Raw genomic sequence first — 24,143 nt, 5'->3', positions numbered from 1 at the left:
GGTAGTAGTACAATCATTTTCTTTTTTGATAAAAACTATTTTCTTTTTCTACTTTCTTTCTTCACCTCCTTTATTTTTTCTCCAATTAAATACTTCCTCTGTCCCAACTAAGTTGAGTCACTTCTTTTTTCCACTCGTTTTGAAAAAATCGTAATAAATAGTTAAAGTGGATATATAGTGAAGTAAAAGCGAGAATCGTGTAGATAAGAGAGTCTTATCTACACGATTTTCGTTTTTACTTCACTATATCTACTTTAACTTTTTCATTTTTACTTTACTATATATCCATTTTAACTATTTATTAAATACAATTTTTTCAAAATGAGTAAAAAAAGAAGTGACGTAAGTTAACTAAGACAGAATAATATCTCTTTTAATCATATACCCCATATAAATGCCTCCCAATAACGCAAGAACTCAAAACCAATGAGGCCATTGAATAAAATATGAGAAGCATTGATTCGAAGCAGAGACCTTCTTCCTTCTTAAATACTCCCACCTGCCTCCTAACCTTTTGCTATATCACAATAACAACCCTGCCTATTTATTACACAAACATTCTTCCAATCCAATATTGACCACTTCTTTCATGCATTTTTTACTATCCTCTAGCCATTTCCAGATTGCACGCCACTCTTAATTAACCCTTTTATTTTCCACTTTTAACAATTAATTGTAGCAGATATCATTCACCAATTGCTCGTGATATATATGGGGTCAAGTTTGTTCAAATTTCTGTTTTTAGCAACGATTTTATGTTGTGCAAGTTGTGAGAAGGCGTCGGAGTTGGGAAACTTGAAGGTTCCGGCGTCGGAATTTTTGGGGTCCGTGAGGTCCACCATCGACATAGTCCGCCAAGTGATCTCCATAGTTTCACAATTCTCCGGCGCATTCGGAGATTTCCGGCTAAGCAATGCCGTCTCCGACTGCCTTGATCTCATGGATCTCTCTGTGGACCAGTTGAGTTGGACTCTCTCTGCTTCACAAAATCCCAATGGTATTTTCTACATCTTCTCTTTTGCCTATTCACTTTTGTTTTATTTTTTCACATAGAAGAATTGAATGTGAGTGAAGTTGGATTATACTCTTGAAAATTTGTCACTTATTTCTATTTTTGACCGTCTTTAAAAATTTGACACCTTTCACTTTTACCATTTCTGGCAATGGACCCTACATTTCATTAACTCATTCATACTCACATTTTATTATAAAACTAATGTATAAAAGTAGGACTCATATACCATTAACTTTTACATTTCTTAAAATCCATGTCGAATTAAATGGTAACAAATTATTAGGGACAAAGGGAGTACAACAATTTTGTCGAATTGGTTTCCATATGTGAATTGTTTCATTTTGGGTTAGTTAAATTTAGTCCTTAGTCATCGACTAATTAGTGATAAAAAAAAGTGGCGCATGAAAGTTATATAGTGGTTTCAATTATCTATTTATACCGAGCTTATTATGTTTTATTTTTCTTGCAAAATTTTGATTTGATGCATTAGTTGAAAAAATAAGTACCAATTATATTTTTAAATTTGAAATAAAAAGTGACTGAGATACATAAAGATTAGGGCATAAAGATTGATTGTGTGGGTTAGAGGTGATACATGTGTTGCATACAGTAAAAAATTGTTATCGACTTTATACGAGCATATGTGCGACTACATACTCACGTGAACTATTTATGGGAACTTAGCATCTTATATTTTATACTCTATAAATATCTATGTGACTATGTGGGAAGTGGGGTTGCCCGTGCTTGTGCTCATGCTCATGCTCGTGGTTAAAAACATGTTATCTCATTTACACCAAAAACGAGAGAAAATAAAGGTCCACTTTTCGAAGAACTAACACATTAATAGTTTAATAGTCCCTATCAATAAATGTGAAACATTTGATTTTTTAACGAGATTTTATTTAGTGTTGTTTTCTGAATTAATAAAGAGAGAGCAAAGTAAAATTGAATAAAAAGTAGAGATATTTATGTTTCCAATTTAGGAAACGTTTCAATTTTAATGAGACAACCTAAAAATACAACATTTCACTTTTAATAAGACAAAAAGAGTATTTAAATTCATAACTTTTACGGTGTATACAGGCAAAGATAACGGCACCGGAAATGTAAAGGCTGACATGAAAACATGGTTGAGTGGAGCATTGATCAATCAAGACACTTGCAAAGAAGGCTTTGATGGCACAAATGGCATTGTCAAAGATTTGGTTGCCGGTAGCCTAGACCAAGTCACCTCATTAGTCTACAATATTCTCTCGAACATTAACCCTACTACCACTATCCCGTCACCACCTGGTCGCAATGGCAAGGGCGGTGGCCACGGCGGTAGAAAATTAATTTCTAGCCAAAAATTTCCTAGTTGGTTAAAATCCGATGACCGACGCGTCCTCCAAGCCTCGGCTGCCCCATCAACCGCGGACGCAGTGGTGGCTGCGGACGGGACAGGGAATTTTACTAAGATTATGGATGCTATTGGCGCAGCCCCGGAGCATAGTAGCAAGAGATTCGTTATATACGTGAAGAAAGGTGTGTACAAGGAATATGTGGAGATAAGTAAGAAGAAATGGAATATTATGATGATTGGAGACGGGGTGAATGCTACGGTTATTTCGGGCAATCGGAACTTCATCGACGGTTGGACCACCTACCGATCGGCAACATTTGGTAAGTTCCTCAATTTTATTTATTTTGTGATGATACACGGTAAATCAATCAATTGATTGATTTTTGATCAAATATTAATTGGACTTTTAATTTGATTTCGCTAGCTGAGGCTGGATTTCGACCAAATTATCCCCTCATATCCAAATTGATTTAAATTAAACATATGCAATTTAATTTAAGTCGGAAATGACAATATTTTGATAAGTAAAGTCGGCTGATTTAGTGATTTGTTCATTTCGGATTTTGGTAAGTCATATGCCAGCATTAAATATAGCTGAAATCTAACAAAGTTGTCAAAAAAAATCAGTTGAAACTGGGGGAAAATTTCAAATTCTGAAATTCAGTAATTTACTGGAGATTTTCCCTATTTATATGCATAAATTTTTTAAAAATACTACTATATTCTAAACTGTACAAATAGAAAAGACTGCACTATTGCATGTTTGGTTCGATTGTAACAGGCATATGCATTATTAATTATCGAATTGAATGCTATCAGACTGTCTGAGAAAATGTCGTCCCAACAATTAATTTAATATTATTGGATAGAAACATCTTTGCTGCATTTAATATTTGTAGGTTTGGAATTGGTATCACAAATCTAATTCACTAATAATCCATCAGAGTAGGGGGGGGCCAACCAACGCATCAATTTATTACTTTGCATATATGAATAGGAAATTATCCATACCCATGGCACATGGGGCAGCTCTCATGGGATGTTGATTCATTGAAAATTTTAAAATATTTCAGTGTCTATGTTTATGAATTACCATGTAGTATATGTGTTGGGGCTACAAAAATCTTCAGAATATGTACCCATGCCGGGTGATTCAGTTCATGTTTCATGAATTTTTATTCTTTTATCACGACTTTGGAAACAATACATGAAAATGTGCATATGAAGGTGTCGGTGTATATCTATTATAAAATCACGTCCGGTGAAATTCTTTAAACACTTTACTTACTGAATTTAGTATTGAGAATTGACCTAAATAGTGAAGGAAAATTTGTTACTTCTTCCATGCCATAAAAAATGTCTCACTTTTTCTTTTAGTTTATTCCATTAAAGATATCACATTTTCATTTATAGAAAAAATTCTTTTTCACATTAATATACTCCATCCGTCCCTGAAAAATTATGAACTCTTTCCTTTTAAATCCATGAACTTTCTAATTTTGGAAACTCCTCCTTTCCAATGAGGTGAGATTCATTCTCCACTAACAATAGTTTAAAAACTTTTTCCTTCTATTTCTCTCTTACTTTACTAATTATGCATTAAAACCCGTGCCGAACCAAATGTTCATACTTTTCAGGGACAGATGAAGAAAAAATTTATACTTCTATTTTTCCTTTCCACTTAATACACAAAATAAAACCTCCTATAATCCCTTGCCGTCTCATAAGTGTGACATCTTTTAGGGATGGCGGGAGTAACTTTTCAAGTTTCATCTTAAAACCTCCTACCTTAAAATCTTGTGTCGTCCCATAAGTGTGACGTCTTATAAACTTTTTTTTTTTATTATTGTGGAAACAATCAAAACTTTCTTAAATTGAATGAAAAATTGACTCTTGAAGTATAAATTTAAGCTACATTTATAAGAGTCAAGATTGGCGTTGTAGATTAATTTAAAATAACCCTTTCACAAATTAGACACTTGAGATAACTTAAAGCAGTTTTGTTATTTGTACAGCCGTGAAAGGGCAAGGGTTCATCGCACGGGACATAACCTTCGAGAACACAGCCGGCCCCGAGAAGCACCAAGCCGTGGCCTTCCGTTCGGACTCCGACCTCTCGGTCCTCTACCGCTGCGCCATCCACGGCTACCAAGACACCCTCTACGCCCACTCCCAGCGCCAGTTCTACCGCGAGTGCCATATCACAGGCACCGTGGACTTCATCTTCGGAGACGGGGCCGTGGTGTTTCAGAACTGCCAGATCGTGGCCCGAAAGGGCCTCCCGAGCCAGAAGAACACCATCACGGCCCAAGGCCGGAAGGAGCCCGTCGAGAACACGGGCTTCTCGATCCAATTTTGCAACATCTCGGCCGAGCCGGAGCTGCTGAACTCGACCATGCAGACGTATCTAGGCCGTCCGTGGAAGCTCTATTCGCGCACGGTCGTTATGCAGTCGTATATCAGCAGCGCGATCCGGGCGGAAGGGTGGCTCGAGTGGAATGGGGAGTTTGCGCTCGATACTTTGTATTATGGCGAGTATATGAATTATGGGCCGGGTTCCGGGTTGGGGGCTAGGGTTAAGTGGCCCGGTTACCGCGTGTTTAACACTACGGCTGAAGCGGGAAATTTTACGGTGTCTCAGTTTATTATTGGGAACTCATGGCTGCCTTCGACTGGGGTGAGGTATACTGCCGGATTGGCAGTGTAGATCGAACTCTCGGGATTTATATATATATATATATATATATATATGTGTGTGTGTGACTGATATAAATATTGATGATTTGTGGCAAAAAATACTGCTTATAAGATGTAGTAGCAAGGTGATTTGTTTGCGAATTACCATGCTTTTTTGTGTTTGTTGTTTCGATAGTTTTACAATTGTTTTTTTGGAATATGGTAGGAGATTGTATTCAAGTTTGATATTATACGGGCTGATTCTATTTCTCTATGACCAGGCTAACAAAAGAGAGAGCTTTCAAAATATTTCATCCGTGAGCTTTCAAAATATTTCATCCGTCTGCGAATAGGGTCCCATTTATTTTAGGCACGTATTTTAAGAATGTTAAAAAAAGTTAGTGAAAATGAGTCTCACTTGTATATATACTAGTATTAACAGTCGTGCTATGCACGGGACATAAGAATTTCAAATAATGATTACAAAATATAATGAATACATTAATAAAATTAGAATTCAAAGTAATGTGAAGATTTATAAAAATAGAAATGTAGTTATCTTGTCTCATTCTACTCCCTACTGAATGAAACATTTCAAATTCGGCAAACGATCTTATACAATTTTAATTTATGATCTAAGTGGAGTGAAAACAATAAAATTAATGACAAATATAAGATGTCACTAATGATAAAAGAATATGATTTAATTAGAATAAAATATACAAATAAGAAAATATGTATGAGTAAAAAACAAATAGTAAAAATTAGATAATTGGAATAAACAATGAGCTCAACAAATGTGATTAACAAAAAATAAATATTTATATACAGGAACCAAAACTTAGAAAAATAATTAAATTAATGACAAAGACAAAATGTGTGACTAATGATCGAAGAGTATGCGTTAATTAGAATAAAACAGAAAAGAGATCGTCTCCTTCGCCTACACACAAAATCAAACACAAATTCTTTCCGTCAATTCCGATCGCCCACAGAAATCACAAATTGAAGACAAAGTTTACTCCTCACCTTCAAGTACGAAATCACCCGTACACATCGCCGACGCACAACCTCATACACACACTCGGCGAGCGAAGAATTTAAACAATATCCTTCAATCGCCCACACAAACGATCGCCCACAAACGTCATAAATCGGTGTTCGAAGAGCCGCCGACATGCTACAATATTTCTAGATCAACAACTACGATCTGAAAATCCAATTACCCAGCACCAAAAGCGGTCGCCAAAAATTATACTACTACTTTCATAAATTAAAAAATTAAAAAATATAAGAAATAGCCCAATTAAATTATTAAGAAAGTGCACACAGAAAACAAAATGAGACGGCTAATATTTTGAATTCTCTGAAATGGCCAAATTAAAGAAGCTTGCTAAGATTTGAAAAGCCCAAAACACCACAATTATCAAAAGCCCAAACGAAGCCCAAAACAAATTTTTTAAACAAAGAAATTAAGTGAATGAATTTATTGGAAACTAGCTGACCACCCGTGCGATGCACGGAGTATATATATACTCTCTCTGTCCCTAAGGATTCTGCACTTTAGGTTTGGCACGAGTTCTAATGAAATATTAGTAAAATAAGAGAGATGTAGAGATAAATAGTAATTAAAGTATTCTTAGTGGGGAATGGGTTCCACTTTATTAGAAAGAAAAGAATTTTCAAAATTGGAAAGTGAATATTATTGTGGGACGAACTAAAAAGGAAATAGTGTACATTCTTGTGGGATAGAGGGAGTATATACTATTCCTTCCGTGCGCCATTTGAAGTTCTATTTTGATTCGGCACAAATTCCAATAAATTCTTTGACTTTGTGAATTAGAGATGTGAATGAGTTAGTAGACATTGACCTTACTTTTATATATTGATTTAGTTGAGAGGTGAGATGAACTTATCTATCAATGGAAAAAAAAACAAATGAAACTTTAAAACGTGGACATGTCGAAATTGCATGGAACATTTTTTCAAGGACGGAAAAAGTAAATTAAATATTATTAAATTAAATTAAACAAAATACTTAAAAAGTAATGCACAAGTCCTAAAATAAAACAATAGATATATAAATGAGAGGAACTATAAACACTTAAAAAAAGACACAGATGTATTTATCAAATGTATTTAAGACAAACGTGAATCTATACCAACAAAATTATAGGTATTTATAGAAAAATCAAACACTATTTAAGCCTCTTACAGTATCTCTTGTTTCCACAAATGAACTAATAACCGAAAAAAATAGAAAATATCAGTAAATACAACATAAAAAGGAGGAAATATATCATTTTACTATTCATATTTACAACATGTATCAAAATTAAAACATAATTTAGTGCTAAAATTTTCATATAACAAACTATTGAGAAGTCCAATTATAAAAATATTAAATTGGAAATTAAATAGCAATATTCAATATGAACTATTGGTAAGTCCAGTTATAAAAATATTAAATTGGGAATTAAATAGAAATATTCAATGAAATTGTTTAGAAATTACTGTACATGCATAATTCACACAATACTGAAATATACAATCAAATTGTTTAGAAATAAAAAGTTTATAGCAAAGTAGATTGCTATAGTAAACACCCATGATAAAATTATACATACAAAACAGAAATAGATTAAAAAATGAATAACAACATATCAAACAATACAGTATTAAATTGAATTAGAAAGAAACTAAGAACCAATTTATTAGTCCATTGATATCAGTACCTGAAACTTGAGATAACGAAGTACTACGGAGTACTTAATCAAAGGTGATTTATAAAGAAGTTCTACTGAAATCCAAATATAATTTGCAACAGATATATAAAATATAATTCTATGACACTTAATATATCTTCTACTAAACTGGATGTACTAAATACGTGCAATAATAAAATAGCCGATCCATTGGAAATAAATTGGCAACATAACTCAACCTTGATACAAATAGTCACTACTAGAAAATTGACTTATAATGGCACTTAAAATTGTCACTAGAAAATTACTGTGCTGACACTTCATCTATAATGGCACTTGATGAAGTGCAGCACCGGGTACCTGTAGTAAGAGGTAGTGTGTAGATAGTACATCTATGACGGCACTTTTTATGTTGAAGTGCAGTAACAATATATTATAAAGTGCAGTGAAAAGCTAGTGTGTAGATAGTACATCTATGCTGGCACTTTTTATAAAGTGTGATAAAAAAAGTGTAGTGAGAAGCAATTTTTCTAGTAGTGAGTTATTATAGATTTTGAAAAAATTCTTTAAAAACAGCGTTAACAGTTGAATCACAACCTACGTCATCATCATCATTACAAACTAAAATCTTTAAACCATCACAACTCGTAACTCTTGAAATAGCAACATAAAGTTGTCCACGACTAAATATAGGGTTTTTCAAAAGAGACCAACATGAGCAAGAGACTGACCTTGGCTTTTGTTGATAGTCATTGCATAGGACACGATCAATGGAAATTGCCGACGCTGGAACTTGAACGGAAGCCTTGTATCAGAAGGAACTAACGACATCCTAGATATCAATAACTTATGGCCCGAATTAAGACCACCCAAAACTTCTCCTTCCAAAACATGATCACCCAATCGTGTGAGAATTAAACGGGTACCATTGCACAATCCATTGGAATGATCTATATTTCTTAATAACATCACAGGAGTACCAATCTTCAACACTAATTCATGGTTGGGAGTACCAGAACACTTTATTTTATTCAAGAATTCAACACCATGAACTTGAGACAAAGTATTGAAGTTGGAATCAGATTTAGATATGCAATCTGAACTAAAGTAAGTATGGCCTTCAAACTGATTAAAAGAAATCATGTACTCATTGATCATGCAACAATCTCCAATGTAGGAGCCAAAAATAGATCGATCATGCAAATAAGATCGTAGTTTACCTTCATTCATGAAATCAGGATAAATGCTGGACACAATTGTCTTCAAAGGATCACCATCCAGTTTGAGTAAGATGTCATTCGGAACATCTATATTAGCATAACCATCATTTGGCCCTCCAACAACTCCATCTCCAATTAGATGCAATCCAATCCGAAAATTCTTTCAACTTTGATGCCTCCTCGTCAGATTCAACACCAAAAAGTCTCATATTTTTGGTCAACCTCAAAACTTTGCAACTTTTCCAAAGATAAGAAGAATTGATAGTGGCATTACCAATATCTTGACGACTTCCCTTAGGAACAACCGGTAATATCTGTCTAAAATCACCACCAAAAACAACGGTTTTCCCACCAAATGGTAATTTCATACATGAATGAATGTCACTTTGCATAATATCCCGCAAACTCTTATCCAAAGCCTCAATATAATACTCATGGATCATTGGAGCTTCATCCCATATGATAAGTTTACACCTTCTAACCAATGAGGCAAGTTCACTACCTTGATTGATATTACAAACTGAATCTTCATTTGGATTTATAGGAATCTTAAACCGGGAGTGAGCTGTCCTACCACCAGGCAATAACAATGAAGCAATACCACTTGAAGCCACATTTAAAACAATTTATCCTTTAGAACGTATAGCCGCCGACAAAAGATCTCCAAATAAAGGTTTTACCAATACCTCCATATCCATAGACAAAAAATATTCCACAAAAATCTGAATTGACAGAAGTCATAATGACATCATATGCATGTCGCTGCTCATCAGTGAATTTTGATATAAAGTTGAGAAGATCTTTTGACAAAGATGCGCGATCATAACATAGTTCCTCATTAATCAATCCATCAACTGATAGCTGATAATTTTCAGTTGATGGATAAGGAATATCATCAAAATCACGCAAACTCCGACCAACTTTCACCAAAAGTCTATCAATCTCAACCAATGCCAAATTTTTTATTTCATCATCATTCAACACCAAATCTAAAAAAAGTAGTAATATAAGCAAAAAATGATAAGTTCACTACAAATATAGTAAGAAATCCATGATAAGAAAGGGTTATAAAAATATATGGATTATTGACCAGACGTCGTCGTTCATATAAAACATCTTCAGATAAAAATTTCCAACAAACACTCCAAGCGAAATTGGGATTGGAAATTGAATCAGAAGATAATAGAGTAACAAACAAATTTCTCAAAGAATGAGGAGATGCCCAAATACTTGCCTCAGTAATACCATCAAAATATTCCTTATCATCATCCAGCAAACCTAAAGCAAAGCAAGCCTCTCTATATGTATCATACTGAATTCCATTCACACACCAAATTTCTTCATAAGATGTAGCTCCACGAACTATGTTTAACAAACATCTCAAGTAGTATGTTTCACCAGAAGTAAGAGTAATATAAAACATTCTCCCAACAGCAAATCTCTGCTTCTGAGGTTGCCAACAATTAACCTTCCAAACAAATCTTGTTGGAAACTCAAAATAAGTGAGATCCCTACCTCGAGGATATATTTGATTTGCTTCCATTCAACCTAAAAACTTGCTTTGGTGAACTGTTCTTCGATCCAAAATAATATCCAGAGGTTTAGATTCATAAAAAATTACACTATGTTCATTTTCAAAATGGAAACCCAATCTCTCAACTGTTGGATCCTTATATTACATATCAAATCCAAAAATTCTCCAGACAGCTTTAGAAGAAGAAACATACCTATAATCATAATACATCTTCACTTCATTAATATTATGCTCACTACTATCCATCCCTGATTGCATAAATGTAGCAGTAACACGATCATGCCCCTTATTGATGTATTTCAACAAATACTTAATAGACTGAGACTAATTACACTACTCTACATTTATATGACCACCATATTTCATCAATAGATAACGATTATAAGGTACAACATATCTATTGTCTAATGGAATGCCATTCTTTAAAACAACTCGACCATCATCTCTACGTCTATAAATAGGATAACCATCTCCATCAAAAGTTGTAGCATCAACAAATCTTTTTGGAAAACATTTACCACACGGGCCGTTCACCTTGCATGGAGATGATGGTCGAGAAACACCACAAGGACCATGCACCATTAATTCAGCAACATTAGCATGATAGAAAGGATCAATTTCAACTGCAGGAATTTCAGCTGAAATAAATTTATCAATATGCTCATCAACAATCTGTTTGTCTTCCTTACTAAGAAAAAACAAAATATGTGCATGAGGCCATCCGCGCTTCTGAAACTCCACAGTGTAACTGCAGTGAAAAATCGTATTTAGTAAGATCACAAAATAATTTAAATTCTATCAATATATGAAATAGAAAAAACTGACCTGCTTGAACATTGCCAAAAATCTTATTCTGGCGAATATCTCTGATTAACTCATCTAACATAACTTTGAATATTCGACAAACAATATCCGGACGATCAGTATATTTCAAGCCCCTACTCTCGACAAACCTAACAATCTCAGGCCACTTTGGATTGCTAGTGAAAGTAATGAACAAATTGGGATAACCAAACCATCCACAAAGAGCCATTGCATCTTGATAATTTTGAATCATACAGCGCGCACCTCCGACAAAACTGGAAGGCAAAATAACTCGCTTGCCTTGGGTACATGGATTAGTCTCACCCCTCAAAATTGCATCATCTAAACCTTTGTACATTTCAGCGCGCAATTGCTTTTGATGTGTTCGAACAAACCTCAGTCGTCCAGCTTCAATAATTGTGTATGCATCAACTACAAATTGTTGGAACAATCTTCGAGCATGCAAAATAGTGGGAGGTTCATCTTCTCTTTGTTGCAAACGAAAAGAGAAATATTACCTTGGGCTGATTTTCTTTCTACTATTCAAACCAGAATGTTTAGAAATTGCAAAATCAATATCTTCTCTATAACCATCTTCACCATAAGAGAATAGAATGGGATATTTTTAACCTTGAAAAGATGGATGCGATTCAGGGATATGTTGCAGTTCACCATTCTGGCATTCAACAACAATGTCTCTATCACCCAAAGCTTAGTCAAAACCACCAACTATTAATGCAGCAACTTCAGATACAGAAGGTAAATTATAAGTTCTGTCATCTCTACATCGTTTACCAATCAATCTTAAATTTACAGTCCTTGAACTACCTTCATCGATTTTCAGCTTTGCCATTCAAAAAAATTTAACTAAAGCGTTATTTTCATCCAACATCATCTGAATATCAACCACAATTTGCTCATGAAGCTCATTGAGATGGTCCCTTCACATTAAAATGGTACAGTTAAAGTCAACTTGGAAAGAAAAAAATGGTTTCAGTTGAATAAAATAAAATTATACTCCGTACCTCACAGATGTGAGTCTATTGGCAATTCATTTTCAGTATCACAAATATACATTTGAGCAAACTTTGGTGCTTCGCCATTCAATCGATTAGATGATAATTCTGTCCACTCAATCGAAAAGTGGGAGGAGATCTCCCACGTTTAAAACTGTTATCGATCTTGCCTCCCATTGATGTAAATCCAAACATGGAAGTATAAGACCGAATATTCTTCAAATACTGTGCACACTTGGCATGTCTAGAAGACATTAAATCTTCTAAAATGATTGGAATAGCAGGCATTTTAGGAATTGAGATCTTTCCATTTGTTCAACAAATGGAATACTTTGGCTGTTTTGATTTTCTCGGTTTCGCAAGTCGTTCTTCATACCAAAAAAGTGCACCACAATGTAAACATTTAAACGTAGCATCAACCATGTCCAAATATTCTACAAAAAATGGACATAAACAAATTAATATTATTGTTATAATATGAAAATATAATGTAAATAACCGGTCTTCATTTAAGTATAAATTACAAATTATTTTATGAATAAATTAAGAAAACAACAAAATATAGATGCCAAATAAAATATTTTTTGAGAGTAGAATACTAACATTCATTTCTGTCCAATTTTGAGATATTTTGAACTAACACATTCGTACTAGTTGAATTGGATGAATCCTGACTACAATTATGAGCTTTGTGTGAACAACCTATGGTTTAAGTTTGATGAACAATAAGGCAATCAATAATAACATTTACTGTATTACAAATATAACAACAAAAAATTTAAATTTAGTATTGAAGTTATTGCCTAAAAAGGACGATGAGCATGATGTGACAATAGGATCCGCGGACAAACGAACTTCCCCAGCATTAGTAATATCATTAAACATGGATCTCAATTTCTTTGAGCACGATTCATCTATAAAATCAAAACACATTTATTGCAATTAATAAATAATGAATTGGTGGATATACTTTTTGAAATTTTAAGAATTAGAGGATATACTAAACATAATTATATGCCGATTCAGACTAATTTATAATACTATATTAACATGCTAATTCCTCCCTCCCTCTCTGAGCAATTATCTTTAATCAATATTTTATTCACAATTATGAGTATTATAATTCTCAAGTCAAGTAATATTATAGTATATATTCACAATCAATATGCACATAGAGTATGCTACTTAATATATAGCAAATTATGTTTTACATAAAGTTTTCAGATCTTGATCTAGAAAACAATAGATCTAATATTTTTAGCAAAACACTCAAGTTTATTTTTCTTGTACCCAAACCATTATCATTTTGCACTACAGTTTAAATTATTTGAACAAAGAAGACTCATCACCATTTAGAGTAAACAACAAAGAAGACTACGACCAAAGAAGAGAAGACTCATCACCATTTAGAGTAAACAACAAAGACGACTACAACCAAAGAAGAGAAAGAGCGATTATATGAGAAGAAAAGATGATATTTCTCTATAATAAAATAAATATAGCAAATGTGGTTTCTATTCATAGAAGATGAAAAATTGTAAATTTTGGTATAATTTATATAATTACTTAATATAATAGATAAAAGATATATAAATTTTAAAAAAAGTATATTTATTAACCAATGAGATTGTGCCTTTTGATACATTGATTTATTGATTGATAATCACATCAATAACACTCATTCAGGTGTATTTGTATGTGTATTATGTATTGTACACTGGTGCTTTATATCATCAGCAATGGCGCCCGTCCCGGCGGAATTCCGTCCGGCGTGCCGGAATTCCGCGGCGGACGTCCGCCGTTGTGCATGGTATGCACGGATACGGAATTCCGCCGAGGACACCGCAGTTCCGCGGCGTTACGCGAAATTCCGTCGCGAGTGCGGACGTCCGCCATTGCGTTGACTCTCACGGACGTCCGCGCGGAATTCATGTTTATTGCATTATTTTTTTTAAAATTTCTATATATACGGCTCGTTGAACTGCATTTCATTCGCACCACTTGTTTTAACAAGTTTCTCTCTCTACATTTCTTTCATATCCGGAATGGCTGGTAGTGGTAGTGGTAGTGGTGGGCATTATGAACACATGATGCGTCTGATTCATGCACGTGTGCGGGAATCAGCGGAGAGGGAGGAACAAGCGGCCATGGCGCCGGCGGTACCTCGACCCATCCATCGTCGAACTATAATACCCCGAGACCACCTCGCTGCCCACGCTCGGTTGTATGAGGATTACTTTGCGCCGGAGCCATGGTTTGGGGAGAACCTGTTCCGGCGACGGTTTAGGATGCATCGTCCGCTCTTTCTGCATATTTTGGAGCGTCGATACGGGTATTTCAGGGTGCGGGAGGATGTGGCTGGTAAACCCCGACCACATGCCGATTCAGAAGTGCACTGTGGCAATCAGGCAGCTGGCATACGGAGGCGCGACTGACATGTTCGACGAGTACCTCCACATCGGACAGACGACTGCCCGCGATTGCCTGAAGTATTTTTGTCAGGGCGTTAGAGAGATATTTGGGGATAGGTATCTTCGGAGGCTTACCCCCGAAGATTGTCAGGCTCTGCTGGATATGCACGGGACTCAGCACGGGTTTCTGGGGATGTTAGGCAACATAGATTGTATGCACTGGGAATGGAAGAACTGCCCCGCTGCCTGGAAAGGGATGTACACTACTGGTTTCAAAGCCAAGAATCCGGCGATGATCCTTGAAGCGGTAGCTGACTACCGGCTGTAGATTTAGCATGCCTATTTTGGAGTGGCCAGGTCTAACAACGACATCAACGTCCTCCAGTTGTCGCCCCTTTTCAACGAGCAGTGCATGGGCGTTGGTCCGGCCGTCAACTTTGTCGCCAACGGCAACCAGCACAATATGGGCTATTATTTGGCGGATGGGATATACCCTATGTGGCCCGTCTTTGTGAAGACGATTAGATGCCTAGCAGATGAAAAGAAGATATATTTTGCGGGTCGCCAGGAGGCAGCGCGCAAAGCTGTGGAGCGGGCATTTGGTGTGCTCTAGGCTCGATGGGCACCAGTGAAGGGTCCAACACGGCTGTGGTATGTTGACAGCATCGCCGACATCATGTGCGCATGTATTATCATGCACAACTTGATTGTCGAAGATGAAGGTCCAGCACTGACTGATTGGACCAATGATGATGCTGGTGTTGTGGGTCCAAGCCATGGCGTGACCACTAGCAATGTACGCATGGGGATACCCCATGACGATGCCGATTGAGTCCGTTCATTTGCCGACATGCGCCAAAGACAAGCCCCATGTTCGGCTCCAGAACTATATTATTGAAGAAGTATGGTAGCGGAGGGGTCGTCGTTGATGTAGTTTTTAATTATTGAAATGTTTTTTTAATTTGGTGAAATGTACTTTTCTTATTTTTAATGGAATTTTTTTTCCTATTTGTATCGAAATTTTAATTCCGTAAATTATTTAATGCTGAAAATTGTTTAATTTGTGAATTTGTGGTTTTTTTAATTGTGGGAAGTTCTTCGGGAAGTCCTTGGGGATGTCCGCCTCTGTGCAGTGGGAAATCCTTATGACGTGACAGTGCAGTGGGAAGTCGGTATGACGTGGCAGATAGGGCTAACAATTTTCGACACAACACGATAATCTGACACGAATCGGCACGAAATTATTGGGTTGGGGTCAAGTCTTATTGGATCCGTGTCCTTATCGGGTTGACCCATTAAGAACCTGATAATTTCGGATTGGGTTCGGGTCGGATGCGGGTCGGATACGGGTAACCCATTAAGAAATAATATTATTATTTTTATTATTATTGAAAAAAATATATATTACTTTAATTTTTTAATTTCTTATAAATTAGGTTTAAATAGTATAAAATGAATTTTAATTGTGTAAATTATGTTAAAAATTAAGGTTTAATCGTGTAATATTAGGTTTTAATTGTGTAATATCAGGTTCGGGTTGTTATCGTATCGTGTCGTGTCAACCCATATTATATCCTGTCGATAACGGGTTCGTGTCGGGTGCGGGTCGTGTTCGGATTTGAAGGTAGCAGGTCGGGTTCGTGCTCGGATTTACAGTTTCCTTAACATGTCGAGTTCAGGTTAGGCCTTATTGGGTTGAGTCATTATCAGGTTGACCCGATAATGACCCTATCCGCACGATTTGACAGCTCTAGTGGTAGAAGGTGTTTTTGGGAATTTCGCGGGGAATTCCACGCCATTGCTGCATATTCCAAAAAGGTTTCTCTATTTTCAATGCATTTTCATATTCCCAATTCACACTGTAGAGTGAGGGTAGATGCTATAAATGGCTATTCCTATTCCGATATCATAAATTGCTAATCCATCTTTTTCCCTATGTTTGTGCAAAGAAAGAATCGTTCCGCGTACCGACAAAGAATTGTTGGCTATTCCTATTCCAATATCATAAATTTGATCAATTTAGAAGAAAAATTATTTTTTATGCCATTAATCAATCAATAGTTTATTTCTATCTCGTATGTTAAAAAACTCCTACCGACTCAATGTATACATTTGCATTTTATTTAGATTTTGTGCAAAACTTGTTAAAAAGAAGCTATATAATTGATGTAACTTTTAGACTTTCTTATTATCTTTGATTAATTGTAAATTAGTCGATCAATCAAGCTGCTTTTGTTTTGTATAATGGACAATCAAGCTTCTCGTCTTATATCCTTCTACGGATCTGAAATTCATCCATATAACCATTCTTTATCTTTAATTAATTGTCGGTGAAGATTATGACAGCGCAAAGGAAGAGAAAAGAGCCCTGATTTCAATTGTTACTGCTGCCAATTATGCAGGGCAATTTCTAGGAGAAATTTGTCGCAATTCAGTGATTCCCTTCATTCTTACCCATATACAAAAACGTGTGTCCCTCCCTTCCTTCAGCCATTTCTCTATTTTGATGCAACGGAGGGAATGAAACCCAATTCTTTGCAGCAATTTTGATTCTAATTGGGGAGGCAAATAGTAGAGTCAAGGTGTGAAATTTCATGAAATAGAAAACATATGAATGAGGATTGAGATAGAAGAAAAATACTTCATTAAACTTCAATCAATCGCAGATTACAAAAGTATCACTTATTTATACTAGAAGTTAGATATTTTGTAGCTAGATATTTTGTGGAAGAAACTAACTAACTCCTCGACTAATTTCCTAACTAACTCCTCAACTAACTTCATGCTGACTGGATGCCAGCTAGATGATGAGTCAGCGAGCTTCCATTACACGCAACAAGTCTTTTACTCCATGTCACCTCTTCTTTATCACTATGCACACGTGCTTTAATCTTCATTCTTCTCCTCTTCATTTCGTGCATGGCTCTCTCTTTGTTCTCCACTTTTCACATGCCCCTTCAAGATGGATTGTAGATACTTTCGAAATTCATCTTGCTAAGCATAGAATGAAAAGCCATTGGCCCTAATGGCTTGGTGAAAATGTCGGCTACTTGCAGATTGTTCCTGATGTGCAAAGGTTTAATTACTCCCTCCAAGTATGTTTCTCTCACGGTGTGACAGTCTATTTCAATGTGTTTTGTTCTCTCATGAAACACTGGATTGGAGCAAATGTATATAGTCGATTGATTATCACAATAAAGAGGCACAACTTTCTCAACCTTGACTCCAAAGTTTGCAAGTAATGCCACTGCCCACACTACTTCACAAGTGGCTTGTGCCTTTGCCCTATATTCTGCTTCTGCTGATGACCTTGAAATGGTGTTTTGCTTTTTTGACTTCCAAGATATCAGAGAGTTTCCAAGATATAGGCAGTAACATGTCATTGATTTTCTTATATCTTGACATGATGCCCAATCTGCATCAGAGAACATACTTAGATTCAATTTGCAGCTGCTTGAGTAAAACAAGCCATGACCTGGAGTTCCTTTCAGATATTTCAAGACTCTCTCTGCTGCTTCCTAGTGTTCATCTGTGGGATTAGCCACATATTGGCTTAATTTGTGTACAACAAAAGTTACATCAGGTCTGGTTATGCATAGATATAGCAGTCTGCCAATCAACCTTCTGTATCTCGATGCATCTTCCATAGGTTTCTCTGAGTCTACTCTCAGTTTCTTCAAGGGATCCATAGGTATTGCAGAAGGCTAACATCCTAGCATCCCAGTGTCTCTCAATAAATCCATAACATATTTCCTTTGAGAAATCATAATTCCTTTCTTGTTTCTAGCAACTTCAACTCCAAGGAAGCATTTGGGAACTCCCAAATCTTTAAACTTGAAATGCTGGGATAGAAATGTCTTGAAACTCTCTGTCATCTCCGGATCTGTTGTAGCTACTAAAATCTCATCAACATACACAACGATGCCAAAGAAGCCATTGTTATCACTCTTGAAAAAGAATGAGTGATCTGATGCAGACTGTTGCAGACCAAAACCCTTCAAAACCTCTAAGAACTTCAAGTACCATTGCCTAGATGCTTGTTTAAGACCATAGAGAGACTTCTTCAGCTTGCAAACCTATGTTGATTGAGGAGTTGCCCCTTCAACAGTCTGCCATTCTACATTGTAGCCTGGTGGAAGTGTCATATATATATCCTCTTCCAATTCTCCATATAAAAATGCATTATTTATATCAAGATGAGATAGTGACCATCCTTTGATTTCTGCTAAAGCTAATAAAAGCTTAACCATGGTTAGTTTAGCAACAGGGGAGAAGGTGTCTAGAAAGTCCACACCTTCTAGTTGTGTGAAGCCCTTGGCCACGAGCCTTGCTTTATACCTTTCCACTGATGCATCTGGATTATATTTCAATTTGTAAACCCATTTGCAATCAATAGGTATTTTCCTCGATGGCAAGACAGTGACAAACCATGTTTCAGTTCTAAAAAAAGCAGCCAACTCTTCTTGCATTGCTTGCTGCCACTCAGGGTATTGTGAGGCTTGAGCATATGTGGTAGGTTCATAGATGGCAGATATGAGAACTATGTATTTGAGGTATTCTGGGGAGAGTTTGGATAGGCTAAAATATGAAGAGATTGGGTAAGGAGAGGCTGAGCTGACAGAGTTGCAGATGAAGTCTGTCAAATGAGATGGAGTTTTTATTTTTCTCCCAGTTCTGGAGGAGTTAGGAAGGGCAGGATGGTGAGTGGATGAAGTAGAGTCAGAATTATTTGGTGAGATATCAGTGGATGAGGAAGGCAAGTTTAGAGTTTCTGTGATTTCTAGAGAAGAAAGGGAATGAGATGGAGATGGAAGAGATGGGAAATCGGATGGGGATTGATCTGAAAGAGGAAAAACATCCTCATGAAATATTACATCTCTTGTGATAAATTCTTGCATGGTTTCCAAATTCAAGAGTTTATAACCTTTGAAATCTGAGGGATATCCTAGAAGCACACATTTACTTGCTCTAGGTGAGAATTTGTCCCAACCTCTTTGTAGAGTTGAGGCATAACAAAGGCAGCCTATCACTTTCAAATGAGAGTATGAAGGTGGTATCTGAAAAAGGGTTTGAAAAGGAGTTGAATCATGTGGCAAAATGGAGGAAGGGGTTCTGTTTATGAGATAAGAGGCACTCAGAATACATTCCCCCAAAAATGAATGGGTAAGTGTGACTGAAAAAGAAGACTCCTAGAAACATTCAGCAGGTGCTGATGTTTTCTTTCTACCCGAGCATTTTGTTGAGGAGTTTCAACACAATAGTGTTGTATGACAGTGCCAAAGGAAGAGTATAAAGAGGGATATTGAACTCATGGCATTATCACATCGAATGACTTAAATTTTCTTGCCAAACTGAGTCAATACTGTGTTGAAACACTGAGGCAAGATCACCCCAGCATCTGATTTGTTTTGCATAAAAAATGTCCAAACAAAACAGGAACAATCATCAACCAAGGTGAGGAAGTATTTGAAATTTTGATTGGTGGGAGGATTAAAAGGACCCCAGGTATCACAATGAATAAGATCAAAACAATTCTCTACAATACTATCAGATCTCATAAATGGAAGATGTTTTTGCTTAGCAAGGGGGCAGATTTCACACAAAGATGTGGTAGTTTTATTTGTGACATCTGATATAGATTTCAGTTTACTGTATGACAAGTGCCCTAACCTCTTATGCCATACATCAATATCAGAAACAAGATTAGCATAAGGGCTTACAAAAGAGGCTGAAAAAGAAGAAACATCTGAGGAATGAGCTATGGCAGAACTTCTGGTTTCCAATGAATCAGAAATGTCCAGAGTGTATAAGTTGCCCATTTTGCTACCCCTCCCAATCACAGTTGCCTGAGAAACTCCTTGGATTTCAAAGGAATTGTGAGTGAAAACAACAGTACATTGCAATGAGGAGGTCAATGAGCTGATGGAAATAAGATTGAAAGTGAAGCTAGGAACACAGAGGACAGATAAAAGGATGATAGACGAATTTAGGGTGATGGATCCAATGTGTGTAACTGGTGCAGTTGCACCATTTGGAAGATGTACAGAGGCATTGTGAACAGTCGAATAGTTATCAAACATAGACAGATCACAACAAACATGGTGTGTTGCTCCAGCATCTAACAACCATTGAGGATTAGATGTAGTTACTGAAGCAATAAAAGGAATGAAGGAGATAGTACCTGTGAATGAAGTACAATTGGTAGATGGAGGGTTAGAATTTAGTGTGACAGAAGGTGTAGGTGAGGAGAGAGTGGCAGAAGTAGCAAGCTGAGTCTGCAAAAGTTGAATAAGTTGCTGGCATTGCTCTTGAGATGGCATGTTTTCACTAGTGGACACAACATCACATGAATCATCAAAAAAGTTCTCAACAAAATTTACAGTTTTGGAGAAGTTGTTATCTTTAGAAATCGGTTTTCCTCTTCCTCTTCCAAAACTTGGAGGAAATCCATGAAGTGCAAAGCATCTATCCACCGTATGATTTGTCTTGCCACAGTGAGAACATAACCTGTTGTTTCTGTTATATGATTGAGAAGCATTTGTAGAGTACAGTTTCTCGCTCATCAATGTATTAACAACAGAAGTAGAGGATGCACCACCATCAATTGTGCGCTGCCTCTCTTCCTGCAAAACCAGAGAAAAGACTTTGGACAGAGAAGGTGTAGGAATCATGGATAAAATACTTGATCGGATCTGAGAGAAGCTTGAGTTGAGCCCTATCAAAAATTTCATACTACACTCATCTTCCTGATAAGTATGCCACTTAGATGCACTATTGCATCTACATGTGCCACAAACACACCAAGCAATAGGCTGTGAATGTCTATACTCATCCCAAATTATTCTCAGATTCGTAAAATAAGTGTTGACATCATCATTTCCTTGTGTGAGAGACATAATCTTCTGTCTCAGCTGGTATGCCCAAGCTGTATCAAGCTGAGAGAAGCGATCACGCAAATCTGACCAGATCTCATGTGCATTATCAATATACATGATGCTTGAGCAAATCTGAGGGGAAATTGAGTTGCGAAGCCATGACACAACCATACTGTTACATCGCAGCCATGCCGGGAACAAAATGTCATCATCGGCCGGTCGAAGAAGAACTCCATTGACAAAAGCAATTTTGTTCTTCGCCAATAGAGCTGTGGTAACCGATCTTCTCCAATTAATGTAGTTTGATCCAGTTAGGACGTGAGGGACAAGTTGAAAGCTCGGATTATCACTCGGATGGAGATAATATGGACTTGAAGTATCCTCCATCGAAGGAGGAGCAGGTGCATTACCACCGCGAGGATTGCGATTCATTGTTGAAGGAAAAAGAAGTGAGCGGAAGCAAAAAGTGATTGATCAAATTTCTCCTGATTGCTGGGGTTTGGAGCCCCTTGCACAGCGGAAGTCATGCATACACAAATAAATCAGATCTACAGATCTATTTGACCGATTATGGGATCAATTAATCACATGTTAAATAATCAATTACATACAAGAACGCACGTTAATTCATGCATAAGGAATTTAAACCCTAATTCATGAATTCCTACGGTTTAGAATTACCGATCTGATTCTCCAAAGAATCGACGATTGCTTGCGCCTTCTCCACATGAAGATCTCTGTACTCAACCACGAATCTTCTAATCTGTATCCCAAACTCAGATAATGACCTTTGGGTGGGCAAAGCTTGTCAGAATCAAAAAGGGCTTGACTAGAAAGAAGACAGAAAGTCAGATTTGTGAAGAACTGATTTTTCCGTCCACTCCCAAACGGGGGGCACGAAAATTCTAGGTTTATTATTCCTAAATCTCCTTTCTAATCTCCTTTTATATTGAGTTATAATGGGACAGATTAGGGGTCCATGGAGGTTGAACTTGGGCTAAACCTGTTGGACTTTTACTAATTAAATTGAGCCCCAATTTAATACAAGTCCGACAGAATATTATTATCAGCCACTATAGTAAAATAATACTGACTGCCCGTCCAATCCTAAATTACGAGTAATCCGGGCTTTACCTCTTTAATTTATTATATCCCGTGTTTAAGATATATATATCCATTAATTAATTTAAGTATGTTATTTGACATTAATTAATTAATATATTTTTCCAAGAGTTGTCTAGTTCAAAATCTTTATTTATTATTCTGGAATAAATTCCAACCGGCCGGGTTTCTGAATGATAAAACCTTTTTCGAACACCTCTTGAGGATATTATCAAACTGGACTCACCCAACACACGATTCATTGCAATAACAATACTAGCACCTCTAGACATAGATCACCACTACCCAAGATATCAGGATTCTTGGATTGCGAAAAATCTGCACCATTTGATAAATCAAAGAAGTGCATAATAAATATCGTATGCTCAATGTTATGTCAACAATGATTAAGAAATAACAATCACCGAGACCTCGTCTTTTAGTAAATAGCAAGAAAGACTTATCTCAACTGTTAGATCCTTCAGTGCTATACCACACCAGTGTCGTTTATTTTCTAAGGTAGAGAAACATGCAGACTGACACTGCAACCTTTCACGATAGGTAGCCAAAGCCTATCTAGGTTGTGAAATTCTATTTCTCTTCTACAAAGGACCTTCTGTGAACGTCGTTCACGACCAGTCTACTATGTTGAAGAATTAGACTTGTTTGCTTCTTATACATTTAAATGTTTAAGAAACATCTTATAAATGCATAAGCAAACACCAATGCGATAAAATTACTTCTTCTCGCCTTGGGTTAAAAGTGGATTGTAGAGTTTATTGTATACAAGCAATTCTATCCGTGCAACATGCTCGAAATATGCTTTTCAGTATACCAATCCTAACACTGATACCATGTGAAATTTCATGAAATAGAAAACATATGAATGAGGATTGAGATAGAAGAAAAATGCTTCATTAAACTTCAATCAATCGTAGATTACAAAAGCATCACTTATTTATACTAGAAGCTAGATATTTTGTAGCTAGATATTTTGTGGAAGAAACTAACTAACTCCTCAACTTTTTTCCTAACTGACTCCTCAACTAACTTCATGCTGACTGGATGCCAGCTAGATGATGAGTCAGCGAGCTTCCATTACACGCAGCAAGTCTTTTACTCCATGTCACCTCTTCTTTATCACCATGCACACGTGCGTTAATCTTCATTCTTCTCCTCTTCATTTCGTGCATGGCTGTCTCTTTGTTCTCCACTTTTCACACAAGGATAAGAAGTGTTGTTTCCCCACATAAATTACGTCTCCCAATTGACTGACTGGAGAAGCAATTGAATTACACCTATTTTATTCTTCTTTCAGGGAGAATTTTTGAGTTTTACAATTTTTTGTGTAGGATTTGCCGTTGATAAAATTCATTTTAGAATAGAAGAGTGAGAAAATTAGGAAATGAATGAAGGATACTGAAAAAAATAAAAATAAAAA

At 36.3% G+C, this 24,143-nt stretch overlaps 1 protein-coding gene across 1 annotated transcript; it reads left to right on the top strand.

Moving 5' to 3' along the window:
* The first annotated feature begins 426 nt into the window (after nt 1–426).
* On the top strand, nt 427–5,310 carry LOC121778401 (pectinesterase/pectinesterase inhibitor PPE8B-like). The gene is made up of 3 exons (XM_042175751.1): nt 427–997; nt 2,102–2,680; nt 4,376–5,310. Exons 1-3 carry the CDS (start codon nt 712–714, stop codon nt 5,065–5,067), a joined length of 1,557 nt encoding a protein of 518 aa, XP_042031685.1. The 5' UTR covers nt 427–711; the 3' UTR covers nt 5,068–5,310.
* The last annotated feature ends 18,833 nt before the right edge of the window (nt 5,311–24,143 follow it).

The sequence above is a fragment of the Salvia splendens genome, chromosome 19, assembly GCF_004379255.2.
Source record: "Salvia splendens isolate huo1 chromosome 19, SspV2, whole genome shotgun sequence".
NCBI classification, from domain to species: Eukaryota; Viridiplantae; Streptophyta; class Magnoliopsida; order Lamiales; family Lamiaceae; genus Salvia; species Salvia splendens.
The sequence above is the reverse complement of the archived record's forward strand: the minus strand, read 5'-3'. Positions and strand labels throughout refer to the sequence as shown.